At 46.3% G+C, this 16860-nt stretch overlaps 1 protein-coding gene across 3 annotated transcripts in view; it reads right to left on the reverse strand.

Moving 5' to 3' along the window:
- Positions 1-719: 719 nt before the first annotated feature.
- rabgap1l (RAB GTPase activating protein 1-like) overlaps positions 720-16860 on the reverse strand; it is a 90072-nt gene continuing 73931 nt past the window's right edge. For 2 of the 3 annotated variants that reach the window (XM_040015054.1, XM_040015053.1), the window contains exons 20-26: positions 8593-8685; positions 5546-5656; positions 5048-5152; positions 4126-4209; positions 3948-4019; positions 3394-3594; positions 720-2993 (exon numbers count right to left, since the gene is read on the reverse strand). In XM_040015054.1, coding sequence (XP_039870988.1) covers positions 2838-2993; positions 3394-3594; positions 3948-4019; positions 4126-4209; positions 5048-5152; positions 5546-5656; positions 8593-8685 — 822 coding nt within the window. In that variant the 3' untranslated portion in view covers positions 720-2837. Of the gene's footprint in view, positions 2994-3393; positions 3595-3947; positions 4020-4125; positions 4210-5047; positions 5153-5545; positions 5657-8592; positions 8686-13448; positions 14109-16860 lie in introns of those variants that run through there. The other variant, XM_040015055.1, reaches the window with a different exon arrangement.

The raw sequence follows: 16860 nt of genomic DNA on the forward strand, positions 1-16860 counted from the left end.
AGTTTATATTCGGTTAGGTTTTATATGTTCTCTGACCGGTAACTGACCATTTATGACTTACAAGGACAAAGTTACATCATTTTAAATTTGAGGATCATTTGAATAAACCAGTACCTGCCTAAAGTCTAAAACCCACGGCCATCAAATGTTGCATTTGGGCTTCAGACTTTCTCTGCTGAGTGTGACCTGTAAACTCTCTTCATCCATTGTTTGTGATGTTTTTCTAAATCATGGAAATAATTCTGTCATCAAACCCACTTTTTGCATCAGGGTCTTTTTGGGTGTCATAGAAGGAAAAGCAGTGAAAAGGCACCAAACAGATATTTTGTCTGTTTAATTTGTCAGGAGATCACAAAGATAAAAATGGCTGCAATTTATAAACAGTCAGTTTTGTAAAATTCCTTAAATTTCAGCTGAAAGTCTGATTTGATGATTTCAAATCCTCGGAGGTGAAATCTGTGTCATTGTCTGAACACTGATCGGTGCAAATGCCAAAAGTTTAGTTTGAATAAGTGAGCCAGCATGCACCGTGTTTGGGAATACACAAGTAGTTGCTCACATGACTTTGGAACAATACGAAGTTTTGTGAGTCTACATTACTTATAACGGGAAAACGTTGCATGTCTGCATTTACCTGCTAATACCTGCACATGTGTGTGTGTGCACGTGGTGTCAGTGTCAGTATTCTCCTTTTCTATAAAATCTCAAAGTGCACAAACAAAGAGAAAAACTGAAATTTATTAATGCAGCTCAGACAGTTACTGTACAGCAAACGGCGCTGGAGTCCCTCCCTCCCAGTGTAACAGGACTGTGGCGCTACAGCCACCTGTAAACTACACACCTGTAACCCGACTCAGCGCCTGCTTGTGCAACAGCATCAATAATCATCAGCTACACACGTTCAAACAAACACACGTTGAAATAGTGTTTCAAATATCAGTGTTGCGTTAGTGCACATAATAGACGGGGAGCTCTCTCCGACATTAAACCGCTTTGTACAACAAGAATGACGCAGTGAAGAGGAATGTCCTGGAAAAGCACAACACCTGGAACTCAGTGATGATCAGTCGGCTTCTGTTTTCTCCCGTTTCATGATTTTGAAGCGTTCCCTCCAGCGAGAGGACGGCCCTCGATTCGTGAGGCTCCTGGAGGAAATGTGTGAAGTGCGGAGCTGAAAATGAAGTCCAGCAAAAAGGTTGTTCAGCGATATGGGCAGAGATCGTTAGGACGACTACAAGAAGGGAGCAGAGGAGAGGCTCTTATGGCACAGCTGACGCTGTCGGACAGTTCAAACAGTCGATCGCTTCAGTCATTAACAGAAAAGGCAGCCACGTGAACGAGGAACATCGACTTGAACCACTTGAATAACAGTGCAGAACACACACATTCACACACATAAAGTACACGTGGGATTGGTCCGAGTCCAAAGGCTGATGTTAGTGTCAACCAAAGAGTAAAGCAGGGGAGTTGGCACCGCACCGCAGCTTATATCTGCTAAACGAGCACCAACACGCAAAACATTTTGTTTTGGCTAATTTCACAGCAATTTTTATTTCTGTCCTCTGAAATCAAAGCAGCAGCTCGTTTGAATTTGGCGCCATCTGCTGTTCGTCTCATAAAGTAGACGCACATGACTATTTAAACATACGTGAACGGCTCACAGTGGAGCGTTACCGTGGAACGTTACCGTGGAGCGTTACCGTGGAGCGTCAGAGCCAACACTCATTTATGGACTAAAGGATCAACATGGCGATGATGTGTAAAAATAATGATCCAACAACAAAGGACGAGGGCGTTGGCACCTTTGTGCAACTGGTCTATTTAACCGTAGTGGAGCAATACTGCAATAAGTACGCATTAATCCTACTTATTAATGTTGGAGGTTAAAGATTTTCATAAGAACGCAGCCTGTGACATCTCCAGCTAAAAACATGCAGCTAATATGTCTCAAACGCGTCGTATTATCAGTTTTATATTTATAAAATAACAGAATCAGAGGCCACTGCTGTCACCATCACAGATATCTAAAAAAAGCCTTTATCTGCAAACACGAGAAAATAAAACTCGATTCAGAAATTAAAACCAAGAAAGATTACAAAGTCTTGACTATAAAAACAGTTAGAGGGGAAGAGAAACTGGCGGCTGTCACTTTGGCCCGTCAGCGTTTGGACTCCACCACATCGATCACACACTGTGCTTACCTCAACATCTGAAGAGATGACATTCAAAGAGTAGAAAAGAAATTTAAGAACTTTGCCTCGTGTGTTTTTTCTGTACAAGATTATTAAAAAAAAAATTACTAATCAGTTATACATATTTATAAGACAACATTGTTTACGTTACATTAATATAAAGAAACACAAGTTTCGTATTATCTCACTTGTATGCAGTATTCCTTTCTCAGAGCACGCGTGGGCTATTTCTGCACTGAGGATTAAACGTATGAGACGCCTGTGATCACAACACAGGTGTTGAACTCCGCTTTACTTTCAAGCTACCAGGAAACTTCACACAATATTGCTGCAATATTGCCATCTGGCCACAAGGTGGAGCGAAGAGACCCAACCAGGTTCCAGCACTGAACTTCTTCGCCCCGTCTGCTCTGATCCACTGTGAAGTGGAGAAGGTTCATATTTCCCTCAAACTCAGGCAGATGGTTCATTCAGCCCCCCCGCCTGGTTCTTCCCACAGTTTTGGGCTATTTGCGGTCCAGGAAGCTCCCTGTTTCCGCCTACTGAAAAAGGAATACTGCATTTTTGCGCTTCTTGCTTCTTCGGCTTGTGTTCCTCAGCTCTAGTGTGCATCCTGCGGGGAGAGGGAGGGCGAAGGAGCTTGATCTAGGCAGTGCCTTCCTTCGGAGAGGACGGGGTCTGGGATGTGGAGCTGGAGGAAGAGGACGCAGAGCTCTTCAGGGACCCCAGAGTCTTGCTGAACCAAGAGTTCTTATTGGCTTGAATCTCGGTCATCAGAACTCCCCGCTGATGCTCGAGCTCCTGCAGAGCCACAGAAGGATTCAGTCATTAATGAGAGCACGAGCAGGTTTATCACTGTGTCACATCGCTGTGCTTTAATACTCTACAACGCTTCACTCCTTACAAAGGGTCACATGGTGGCCTGCGGTGGGCTCCATGCTTCTGTACGTGCTGTTGTTTTATGTTATTAAGCTGACAGTCGTTATTTGTCACAGCAGAGACAGAAAACAGATGCAGGAAGTTGAAGTGCATACGGTAAATTTCCTGCTGCTGCTGGTCAGCGTTCTGTGCACGTGATCCAACAGCCAATCAGATCATCAGCAACACGTGTGTTTTAGCTAAATGTCTTTACAGCCTTTGGTTGGATCACGTGCTTGGCATGCCTCCCTGAAAACACTAGATGCCGTTAACACCTGCTGACCTGAATGCGGCACTTTGCCTCCACCAGCTGCAGTTTGGTCTGCGCCAGCTCCAGCTCCAGCTGTCTCAGCTGCTCCTTCAGTCCGTCCTTCTCCTCGTCGTGTGGCTCTGAAGACGTCTTGTCACCACCAGGAGACGAAGTCTGGAGGGACCCGACTGAGCTAAACAGGTCCCTGCAGTTCTGACAGCCCATCACTTTGTTCTGCACGGGGGGGGATAAAAACACACAGGGTTACCACGACAACCTTAAAATTATGGTTAAAAAAAGGAGGTGAGGCCGAGTCTATGTGAAGAAAGGCCTGCTGCTCTATGTCCCGTACAGCATCCCGAGTACCACGATGTGATGTTGCACCGTATCATTTATCCAGGCCCGAGGCGGTACCCTGCTAGACCCACAGAGCGCCACACCAGCATCACGCCCATTAAGGACTTGATTGTGCAAACCTGAAGCGCAAAGGTCTTTTGTTCTCTCACGCAACCGTGGTTTTCCTTCGGACTCAGCAAGTGTCCTAATTTGCATCTGAAGCACACTTTGCATTAAAAGGACCGTCTCACCCTGACGATGTCCAGCTCCTCTTTTGTTGCCGCCTGTTGTTTTTCTAGCCTGGTGCTCAGCTGGGAGCAGATCTGAAACCCAGAGAGGAAACCTGGTTATGTTTGACTTGAACAAGATAACAATGCATACATCAATGTGTGCAGTTCACAGGCTGTAAATGAGGAGACGCCAGCAGACCTGTTTGTATTCAGCTATGATTGCTGTGGTTTTCTTGATTTCCAGCTCTGCTTTTTCCAGCTCCCTCCTGAACACCTCCTTCAGCTGGGACAGCAAGAACAAGATGTCAAAATTATTCTTTTAAAATGACAAACTAATGAGAAAGATGTGCTGACTGTGCATAACAACACAACTGAGGCGTTCAACTCAGCAACTTGACCTGGATTCGCTCTTTTAGAGCCTGCTAGCAACCACCGACTGGTGACCCATATGTGATCTCTCACTGCTACCAAACTGGGATTTTTTATTTACTGGGTGTGTTGATGTGTAACTGGTTCACTATTACCAATTACACAGAAAGAAAATCAGCCCTAGATCAATGCGCGAGCTGGGGCCTCCTGGTGGGCTGCACCGGTACTACAGGTGGGCCACAGTAACAACAGAAATTCAGTTCAACTTATTTATATAAAAAGTGAATATTATTATTGTGATATTACTGAAATGTAATGCTCTGTGTTGACCTTTGTGTCCCAGTGGCAGGGTTAGGACATACAGGGCTTTCTCTTGTATTTTGCTCGGAGCAGAAGCGGGGCAACTCCAGGCCTCGAGGGCCGGTGTCCTGCAGGCTTTAGATGCATCCTTGATCCGACGGTAATGAACTCACCATCTGATTCAGGTGTTGACCCAGGGTGAGATCTGAAAGCTGCAGCACATCGGCCCTCGAGGCCTGGAGTTCCCCACTCCTGCCTTAGAGCGAAGATTTAAGACTGGTTGGCTGATTGTTGGGGGCCGCAGCACTCGACTTTGGGAATGGCCGATTTAGATTAGTGATACAGGGCCTGCGTTATTTGATCACTGCTGTAATTGCACAGCTTACTCCGGTGTTTTCTGGTCACTGATGTAACCTGTTAAGCGTCGTTCATCGCAGCGGCGTGGATGTTACCTGAGCCGTCTCCTCCTCGTGTCGTTTCTTCTCCTCCTCCGTCTCCACCAGACGTTGCTTGGTGGTCAGCAACTCTTTGTTCAGAACATCGGCCTTGTCTTCTACCTGAGTGCACGTACACACACACACACACACATCGTGTAGTAAACAACGTTCACACAAGCGGCAGACTACACAAACACCTGCTTCTTTACAGGATCGTTTACTACGCTCATCAATCTGGTCGCTTGGTCGTTTTCACGCCGCGCAGCTCGTCCGAGCTCTACCTGGAATACTTTCTCTGCTACGTGAGGCCTGAGCCACGTTCCTTTTACTGGAAATTCACCAGACTTACATGGATACAGAAACCAGGAGTCGGCAGGTTAAGACCGATTCTGACCGAGTCCAGTGTTTGCATTCTCACGTGTGCTCATTTGTGTAAAGATGCTCACGGCTAAAGCACGAGTGTAAACAGCTCCGGTTTCAGAGTGTTTGGAGGTTTCGTAGACTTTTTATTACCTGGTCAAGGTCGTTCCGAAGGGCGATTTTACTGGTGACCAGTTCGTGTGCCAGGTCATCGTTCTCCTGTTCAAGTCGCATGCTGGCCTCCTGCAGGCGACGGTTCTCTCTCTGCAGACATCAAACGCACACAATCGCAAACACTTGCAAAGCAGGGGTGTCAAACACAAGGCTCGAGGGCCAGAATCGAGCCAGAAGAATACTCCAGTCTGGCCCCAGAAGGAAACTGCATTTCCACATTTTTACAGCTTTCGCTACATTGATACCAAAGTCATTAAATATTAGAAAAACGATTTATATTTATTTCCATTTGTGTTTTAATTTATAAAAATAAATCTGTATTTCTTACAACTTAATCCCAAAGACTCATGACGACAGATTTATAGTAATAATAATAATCATCCATTTTATTTATAGGTGACTTTACATCAGTGCAACAAAATAAAAACAGCAGCTAAATGAAAAATGATGAAGGGTATGCAGTCCTGAGTGGATGGGTTTGAAGACGCGATTTAAAAGTGGAGACAGAGTTCGTAGTCTGGAGATCAGCTGGAGGTGCGTCCAAAGTCTCGGGCAGAAGGACTGAAGGCTCAGAGTCCCGAAGAAGTCAGGCGAGCAGGTGGGACAGAAGAAGAGCGGCGTGTACGAGTGGGCGTGTACGAGTGGGCGTGTACGAGTGGGCGTGTACGTATGGAGGAGATCAGATCAATATGGAGGAGCGAGGTTATGAAGCGCTTTGGAGGTAAGAAGCAGGAGGTGAACTAACGGAGCTGTTTAAGCACAGAGTTCATATGTTCAGTCGATCTAAGTCCTGATGCAATACGAGCAGCTGCTTTTTGAACGAACTGCAGTTTATGGAGAGACTCATGAGCAGGTCACAGAGAAGAGAATGACAGTAACCTAAACGAGATGTGACAAGAGGTTAATATTACGAAGAAGAAAATATTTCTGTGTGCTGTGAAGGAAAGAGAGCCGGGATGACCCCAGGACTCTTACCTGAGGGGAAGGTGTGACAGAGTTATCAAAGCGTTTCTTAAATGCAGAAAAAAAAGCAGGTCTTTTTTATATGACGATCTCTCAGCTGTGATTTGATGCTGCATAAATGAAGTGAAACTGGATTGGCTGACAGACATCTCTGCTGTACAGGCTGTGAGGTTCATCCAGGCTTGGTGTTAATATAATCATCACATGACCACAGTTTAACTCAAACAAAAGGTGTTATTGTGACATTACAGTTATAGGTGGCCGTGTCAGGCTCAAGTCCTCACTGCAGACCATGAGCCGAGTCTCATGACTGCATGCCGCCTTTAAACAGGCTCACATGACGACCATGAACGGGACCAAACTGTTGTGATGGTTGTGAGCAGTCATCTGACCTGATATCCCGTCACTCTTACCCTGCCTGAGTCTGCGCACGCAAACAAGTGGTTCATCTGAAAGCTCTGAAAACCTTATCTGTTATTTACAAACAGCAGCAGGAACTTCAAAGACAAAGAGGAAAAAACACGTCTGATTGTTGTGAGATCAGCTGTTACCCACACACGTGTCATCATTTAGAACGATGACACAGCCGATAGTTTACAACAAGACCCTGAACTACTTTAGTCAGCGCGGTCACATCATAGCAGTGTAAAAGTACATAAACACATGAAGGAAGTCACAGATTCAGGACACATAAATATAGATGAAGTGATCGTTGTTGGGGCAGAAGCTTACCGAGCGTTTTCAAATCGAGCCTCAGGCGCACGCTTTAACACATGATCCTGACACAGACTTCCCTTCTCTGCTTGACACTGCCCAGCCCGACTTACCCTCCCTCACATTTATCTGCTTTTAGTAATAATTCAGTTTGTACTGCAGATACAAAAGCACATCTGCTCGGACACAAAGGAAGCCAGCACACACTTAAACTGGGGTCTGAAGCCTTATAGAAACACTGAACTGTTACATTAGCCACAAAATAACTACATAGAAATAATTACATTTTACAAGCAGCATCACTTGTGCGTTTGTGTTGTTGTTGTGGAGGAGAGCAGCTTCAGCAGCTTATCTGTGATAAACTTCCTCTAAAAGCAGCAGCTTACACACCAACGTGGCACTTTTGCCTCTAACAAGCAGATTCAGATGTAATTTGTTTTTGGTTTTTTTTGGGGGGGGGGGGGCTGTCATGGGTGTTTGTGTCTTGTGATCAAATGCTGCGTCCATAATATTACTTGGAAAGATGAAGGAGCTGCTTCAGACGCCACCTCTCTGTTCAGGCACTGCAGTGAAGTCACATTTACTTTGTTCTGCACTCGTCTCCTTCCTGTCAGCGTCTTTAACTATTTCAGTGTTAACGGCGCTGTCATGCATCATATACTGTGCACATTTACTGACTACAGAAAAACTGCCTGATGTGCTTAACTGAGCAAAGGCAGGTTTACTACGACGCACTTGTGCATCTCGGTTTGGCCTAATTGTGGGTAGAAACATGAAGCCAAGTGGAGGTAATTCTTCATCATCACATGACGCTTACATGTAACATCCACTCTTTACTGTGACGCCTTACTTTCCTTAAACGATTCAGGTTCATCTTACTGAGTCACACAGTAACACTGTCCTCCTCAGCTGGACAGTCTCTTTGTGAGCTTCCAAAAATAAAACTCGTCAGAATCATCAAATATCTGCCTCAGTGTGTTTTACCTCAGGACGAACAGAGAAAGATAAACCCAGTGGAGACAAACCTTTGCAACCACAACAACCCAGCAGCTCAGCCCAAAAATACGTTTTATTAATAGCAGGGTCGACGATGATGAAAGTCAGCGCAGCAAGAAAAGTCGCACTTCACGTCAGAACAGTTTTAAAAACAGACCAAACAGCGACGTGCTCATTTCTAATCTTGGAATCACGGCTAATTTTATCTATTTCAGCTCCTTCATCAGAAACGTGAAGAGCCGAGTGCTCAACACTTTAGCTCGGGGGGCTGCTTTCATGCGACGTGATTGTGTAAAAAACAGATTTAAATCCCACACCTGGTGGGTGAATCTTATCTATACGTGGGTGCGTACCTGGTAGCGTTCGATGGGGTCTTCTTGTTGCAGCTGGCTCTCTCTCAGAGTCTGATATTCCTTCTCAAACTTCTTCAGCTTTTTGGTCGGGACCTGAAAACAACAGCAAAGTTAATTAAATCATCATTTTACTGTTGACTTTGTTTACTTGGCCTGATAAAAATCTCAGCCCATCCCAGTTGTTCGTGAGCTGGGGGGGGGGGGGAGCGTGGGAATAGGGAATTGGATAAAACAGTCAGTGGCTCTCAGCTCTTGCATCATCTTCCTGTGTCGTGGGAACCATCAGCTACTTCTCTCTGCACCAACGCTGCTCTCATGCCTTCGTTCCACGACAGGATTAAGCAGAAGAGGTCAAAGGTCAGAGTTAGGTGTCACGTTGAGAAACAAACCAACGGGGCTTCAGGAAACAACATCCACGTGATGCGTCACGTGACATCAAAGCGATCGAACTCTGAACATCGCTGCCGAGCCGGTGCGGTGTTGTGGCTCGTGCTGCACGGTTTCTACTCTCTGTTGCTCCGTCTGCCTTTATCAGCGTTAATATCTGCTGCACATCTGCGTGTTGTTCTGCGACTTTCCCATGAGACCTCATTAGAAACAGGAAAAACAAACCAAACAAGCACCCGCTCGGCTCACAAGCTTTACAATGTACTGCTATAAATCAGCAAGCGGTAACCGCGGATCAGAAACGTCCAGTTCACGCTGCACGCTGGGCACGTCACAGGGGAGCTGTGCTGTCACTGCACGTGCTCAGGCCTCACTATGTGAAATCATTTCAGCAGTTTTGTTCTGCAAAACCAGTCACAGCAACTTGTAAAAAGCACCAAATCCATCATGAAATGGTTTCGATTCATTATCAGACTGAAGGTTTTAACCTGCGATCAGTGAAGCTTCGAAGCATTACCAAAGTCCTCGACACCAAGAGACGGCAAACACCACAGCTTTACTCACATAATTCACTACATTAGGTGTGTGTGTGTTTAGGTGGGTGGTAACAGCGTTGCCATAGCGCCAACTACTAGGGCTGGGGGGTCACAGTCACATGACCCCCTCCTCTGACACGCCTGTGTGTTTGTAGTCGTTGTGTATCCTCCACTGCTGCCTGTTTCACACACTGTGTTACACTGAAGCAGAATGAATGAAGCTAGCAGCGCTCACAGCCTCTGTAGGAATACTGTCAACTCCAGAAACAACCAGAAAGATAAAAGACTTCCTTATTTGTACTGGAGGACGTTGTTTAGTACAGGGAGTACAGAAGCTATCTGGAGCACTGACGAGAATGCACTGTACATTTAAGATTGAATATCAGAAATGATAATACAGATAAAAAGAACAGCATCCAGTATTCTCTCTTCAGCTTCAACACTGCAAAATGTTTCTCCTGTAATACCGAAGCTGAGGTACAAGCGTTACGAGGAGCTCAGTGTTTGAACTACACTGTAAGTGCCCACGTCACAGGTTACATCCTGGAAAATGAGCCAACACAGCGCAGCAGCTTAAGACAGGGATAAGAATCCCGCTGCACATTTCCATTAGGATTAAAAGCCAGAGGACGAGTTATTAAGACCGCCCACCTGGGCAGTCATTACCTGTCCTTGCCAGTGACCTGCGAGTTGGCCCTCGACTTTACGACTCGGGCATCGGCGAACGAGCGTCACGCTGTTATCTATGGGACATTCAATTCCCGAGCAGATAACGAGAAAACGAGTCCGAGAGCTGTTATCTGTGTGGGAAGAAAGAGCAGCCTGGCCTCTGCAGGCGGGTTAATAATCGCTTTATTGTAACAAAACAATGCAGATGTGCTGTTCTCCTGCAGGGCTGCCAGATCCAGTTCAACTACAGAGTCACTGCGTGGCGTTTTGGACGCCGCCACGCTGTCCAGTGTTTCTCGTTATGGAGTTTGACCCTGCGGGTCTGTGTGCGTTGGGCGAGTGGGCAACGATGAGCTGCTGCACGTGCATTTTTAAACAGCTGACGCTTCAGTGCAGCAGCTGCAGTTAGCTCCTCGGACGCGGAGTTTAAAACAATATTTAAAAAGAGCCAGCTTCCATCTCAGCTGATCTATACGTAAACCTCCCGATACGCAGCAGCCATAAATTATTGTACAAACACAATCTGTGAGAGAGAGAGAGGGTTTCAGCGAGGGAATGACTCATGCTTCCTGAGGTTTGCTGTTTTAAATAAACCTCCCTCTCTGCTGTGTCGCATTCACTTTCCTTTATCGTCTCATGTCATCCATCCAGCCGTGCTCTATAACCTAATCTAACCAGTAACAAGCTGCACACACTCCAGGCTTCCTGCGTGCGATGGCGCCACACACATTTCTGCAGGATGACTGAAGTTAGACGGGCGCATTTATTCAGTCTTTACTGCAGTTTCTGCTCGTGTAACTATTCTGCATTTCCCTCTGCTCTCCTCATCTCACAGCGAGCCAGCTTCACTGTTAATAACGACTTCTGTTTCTTAACATGATCACTGAGTCAGCCAAACTATCATTGAAGAAATGCGTCTTACACTGCTGCTGTTACACACCCGCAAACACCCGTAAAACACACAAACATTACAACACACCTGTGTAATGAAAGCGCAGGCTTTGTTAGGAGCAGCAAGGCTTTCTTTAAACATCCAATCCTGCTGCAGCTACTATCAGCACCGCCGCCTCCATAACCTTTCAGCTTTCCTCGAATTCGTTTTATTATCATAAAAAGACGACATTCACGTACATGCTCCTTTTTTTCAGAGAAACAATTGAAACCATATTGTCCTTCACAGTGAGCAAAGTGTGTAAAAGAACCCGTAAATCTTTCATCGCTCGCAGTATTAAAGTTTTACACTCCGTCATACACACGACGCAGCACTTCGGCTTATCAGCAGCTCTGTGCATATTCTCTGGCTTCTCAGGTGATATGCATGTGTGCAGTTATGCGTCACGCTCTATATTATGTGTTGTGTAAAACGGGCCAGAAGAGACATTTTTCACTGGCTGGAAACCTTTTCAGATGCAAAGAGCTCGACCACACGAGCGTGAGCGCAGGATGAGCCGAGCTCTTTCTCAAAGATCACAGGGACACAAAACACAGATTAACCTGGGAGACACTGAGACACAGGGACACAGGGACACAGAGACACAGGGACAAAGAGACACAGGGACACAGGGACACAGAGACACAGAGACAAAGAGACACAGAGACACAGAGACACAGAGACACAGAGACACAGAGACACAGAGACACAGAGACACAGAGACAAAGAGACACAGGGACAAAGAGACACAGAGACAAAGAGACACAGAGACAAAGAGACACAGGGACACAGGGACAAAGAGACACAGAGACAAAGAGACACAAGGACACAGGGACACAGAGACACAGGGACACAGGGACAAAGAGACACAGAGACAAAGAGACACAAGGACACAGGGACACAGAGACACAGGGACACAGGGACAAAGAGACACAGGGACACAGGGACAAAGAGACACAGGGACACAGGGACAAAGAGACACCGAGACAAAGAGACACAAGGACACAGGGACACAGAGACAAAGAGACACAGAGACACAGGGACACAGAGACACAGGGACAAAGAGACACAGGGACAAAGAGACACAGGGACACAGATTAACCTGGGAGACACAGAGACACAGGGACACAGAGACACAGGGACACAGGGACAAAGAGACACAGGGACAAAGAGACACAGAGACACGAGCGCTGAGAAAGACGAGCAGGCCGAAGGAGGACCACGTGGGCGGGGCAAGCAGGACGAGACTGGTGTGTGTGGTGACACTGGGATGAAAATAACCTCCCCGTCCTAGCACCACACAGCAAGGAGTAAACTGACCTGTATGCCAGACAATACTCCATTACACGTAACACAAGTACTCCATTACATGGTCAGCTGGGCCCTGGCCTCACCCTCACGTCGGTTCAATTCTGCTCACATGTTTGTGCAACAGCACTTTGAAATATAGCCGACTGAAACATAAAGACAAAACAAATGATTTGTAATTATTACTGTTCCATAACTGAGTGCAGGCTTACATGCTGGCATTCCCAGTGAAACATGCCTCCTGTTTTTTATTATTTAAGGAATTTCAGGGACGGGTCTGTTTAGCAAGCTCGCAGGAGCTGCATCACCTTGCTGAGTAACACACACTGTACCCACTGGACTCCAAGGTGAATCATCAAACTGTAGATATTAGAGGGTCGACTCCAGTCAAGGGAAAAGCAATTTAAGATTCCTGCGCTGCAGCAAAATGGTCCCAGGCCCACTTTTAGATTCCTGACCTGAATCGCTGCTGCAGAAAATGGAATTGGTCCCAAACCTCGGACTAAAAGAACGGAAGAAGGGTGAAGTCCACTTACAAGAAGGAGCAGCCGAGGAAATGAGGACGACAGCAGCTGGACATTTGAGCCACAGAGAAAAAAATAGGGCACGTAATTCAATTAAGCGCGTGAAGGAAACACACACACGTCTCATTGATTCCAAATTAAGATCAGTAATTGAAACAAAGTGACTGTCACGAAGCAGCACTGACTGACAAACCTCAAATATCTGACACACTTTCAGAGGAACAAACACCCACATGTTCACACACGTGTTTACACCATTTAACGCACGGAAAGAAAAAGGCATTTTCAGTAATAGCGGCATTTTCCTCCTCTGTACATGACGCAGGACGGTTAAAAAATAAAATAAAGATAAGAAAGCGACAACAAAAGAAAAACAGCTACAGCAGCAGGTGACTTCAAACGTTCCTGTTCTAAAAACTGCAGTAACCAACAGTCATTAGAAACATGAGGTCAAACTGTTGTAGAGGTTTTAAAAACTACAAGACATCAGAACAGACCTACCACTGGTCTGGGAGCTCGGCGAGGTCTGGAATGGGCAACCAAGCACGCCAAGGCGTCCTCCTCACCCGGTCGGTCGACTACGTGAGCATCGTACGCCACCATGATAGACACTTCCTGCATCATCTTGACTCCCGCTTGCTCCCGGCAGCAAGGAGGAGGAAAAGCGGGAGAGTGCAGCCGACAGGTTTTGTTCCTGGCAGTGAGGAGGCGGCGAGCGGCTGCCTGCGAGTCCCTCAGGAGCCGAGCCCCGCCCAGTGAGAGGAGGAGAGGTGGGGGCAGCGAGAGAGCAGTACAACACACCTGTTTGTTTCTCTCTGTAACGCTAGAAGTGTGTGACAGAGGACGATGAGTTTGCTTTTTCTTCCCCTCCACTGAGTGAGTACTTCCCTGTTGCTGCCTCCTCTCTTCTCTCATTTGTGCCTCTCTCGCTATCGCTGCCTGTCCTCATCTATCTGCAGCTCTTTTCAAGCTGCACATTTCTGTTTCCTGCAGCTGGTAACAAAAATACAGATAAAGGCTCGTTCACACATCTGCACCGTTTACGTGAGAGGTTAGGGGACATAGGAAGGAAGTTGTCAGATCAACCACAGTGACATGACGGTCTGTGTTGCACATCGCTCCAACAGCACAACCCAGGAAGTGAAGTGACAGCAAATACAGAGCTGTCCTGGAAGACGCCCGAACACGCTTAATGTTCTCTGAAAGGACCCAGAGCTGAACTCTGCACGAGAAACCCACATAGGCACGAACAAGCTCCTGCTTTTCTTTTTCTTTAAGCGTCTTTGGAGCTTCAGAGTCTACAGTTTGCCTTCTATCAGTTATTCTCTCAGTCTTATCCACTCAATGAAGCAATAGCCAGAGCTAAACGGTTACTTTTACTGAAAAACACTCATTTAAATCCTGGTGTCAAATTACTCTTTCACTCCTTTATAAGTCAACAAAGTTAAAGTTTAAGTGAAATGAAGTAGTTAAAAGTTAATATTTACTAGCTAACCAGCCAGGACTACAGACGGGTCTGCGTTTCACTCCAACTGAATAAGTAACCGACGCCAAGGCACTGAGGATGAGACCGAACAGAGCTGACCAATGGGAACGATGGGTTTGGCTGGTCCAGTGACCGGACTGCTGTGGTGCAGATGTTTCCATTTTCCCGAGAAAACCATCCCGAGTCTGTCTGATTACATAACCAGCGGTCCCCAGCCCCCGGTACTGGTCTGCGAGTCGTTTGGTACCGGTCCGTGAGAGTCGAAGCTCGAGTGTGACATTTATGTTTTTCAGGGTTTTTATTGTTAACTCAGTTTTGTTGGGTCTTTTCCTGTGTGTTGGGAATAAATCTTCTTTTTGTGGTACTGGTTTTATTTTGTTGTCTTTATCTGCGACACCTTAAAGGCCGTGAAACGTCAGCATAACTGTGACGGTCTCCTCAGACATGAGCTGGGCAGCACAAAGCACAGTAGTGAGTCTGCAGCCGCACGCTGCACAGTAACGAGGCAGGTTATGTAGGCAAAGTTGGTCTTTGTGATCCACCCAGGAGTTTAGCATAAAACTACAGGCTCTGTCATGCTTTTCTGCACTTCAGCCACAGTGGAAAGCTGCCAGTCATGGATGGGCCTCCCCAGACATCAGCATTACTGAAGCAGTGTGGGACCGTCCTGACAGAGAACCGAACAAAAAGGCGACCAGCATCCAAAGAAGAGCTCTGACGGTCCTTCAACGAGCCTGCAGAACGTTTCCTGAACACTACAGCAGCTGTGCTAAAGGATTCAAACACTAAACACGGACCTTCAGGTGCACACGCTCCAGTGACTGCTACATTTACTATTTACCGAGACAAACCCCTTTAATACGGTTATAATGTAATAATAATGTAATAATAACGTAATAATTCTTCACTCAGCCTTTCTTTGACAAGCTACAGCTGTCTCTATAAATGATTCTGCCCTTTTACACAAACACAGCCTTCTCCTCTCTTCCTCTCAGTTCATTAAAGTTTTGCTTCCTTAGTAACTCCAGCTGCGCTCCGATGAATGTTTAAGAAGGCTAGAAATTTAAATTCCTGATCCCCAGAAAGGCTGAGCCACCCTACTACCCCGTTGTGTTCGTCAAGCCGAGGTGCCGGTGAATTCTTTCCCCGTTTTAAGCAGCTTATAGAATTTGGTTGATCCGATTTAAACGTCGGCAGAAAATATGTAGAAGGGGGGGTGGTGAAGAGAAAGAAGTGCTGGGGGGCCGTTCTGCCCATTAGCTAAAGCGGTGCTAGCATGTCGTCCCCACAAAGATGGCTACTAGGTCCAACGGCCTTTCGTTTACAAATCAAATGGTTTAACTTCTCATGAGTGGAAAATCAGATATGTTCACAGTGGCTGCTTCCTTCTCTCATCTTTGATCTCGCCTGTTAGAAACATGACTAACAGACGGTCACAGTCATCAGTGAGCGTGTGGGACGGCTGAGAGCGTAACAAGTCCATAGATTAGTGGAAGGTTTGGTTTTGCGACACGACTGGCATAACCAAACCTGGCCTGGCATGCCCGGTTACGAGATTTCATGTGGCGTTGTGTAACGTGACATATTCAAGCTTGTGTAACATGTGACCTGTGGGTCAGCTGGTGGGAGTGGGCAGCAAGACTCCTTTCTCCTCTTACGGTTTTCTTTGAGGCCCTTTTTGTGTTAATCTGCTCACACCTCTGTCCACGGGGAGGAAATCTATTTTACAAGTTAAAAAGAAAATGTGGAACAACTCGAGAAGGGCTGAGAAAAGTTTCTCTGCTATGACGTTTATATCACAGATATAAGTCACTACTTTCATGTTTTGGTTCCTCACTGCTCCCAAAAAGCTTTCAATCCCTGAATTCTCCGTTTCCATCTTCAGTCTCAACTGTAAGGCCAACGTGAACAACTTCAGCACGTTCTGCACGATAACGAGTCCGTGAGCCTAACATTCCAAAGTAAGCACAAACGCTCGTTCGATCACGGCGGCACTTTGTGGCCAATTATCCGATAAGCCACACTCTGCATGTTTCTGATTGGCTGCCACAGTTAGTGTTTTTGTTTGAGCAAAGTGCCAAAAAAAGAAAGTCTGTGCTCAGCTCGTACAGTTTCTCTCAAAAGAGAGAGAGAGAGGAAGAGCGGGAAAGATAAATACGCCAACGCAAGAAACGACGGAGGAGCGAGAGAACGGCGAGGTACGATGAAGGAACGAGCAGAACGAGGCGCAAAGTGTTTCTGCTCGTCCTTTCAGACAGACGATAACTCCTCTTCCTCCTCACATGTGAATCAGGACACTGATGGGAACCACACACTCTGTCAAAGTTTTTACAGCCTTCCCTTGACGCCTGTTTAACAGTCACTTCATACCACAGAACAGGTCTATGCTGTTTAGTTGTTCAAATTTACTCCAGTTTTGAAGTAAAC

This window comes from Simochromis diagramma, unplaced genomic scaffold, assembly GCF_900408965.1.
Source record: "Simochromis diagramma unplaced genomic scaffold, fSimDia1.1 OVJJ01000453.1, whole genome shotgun sequence".
Classification (NCBI taxonomy): Eukaryota; Metazoa; Chordata; class Actinopteri; order Cichliformes; family Cichlidae; genus Simochromis; species Simochromis diagramma.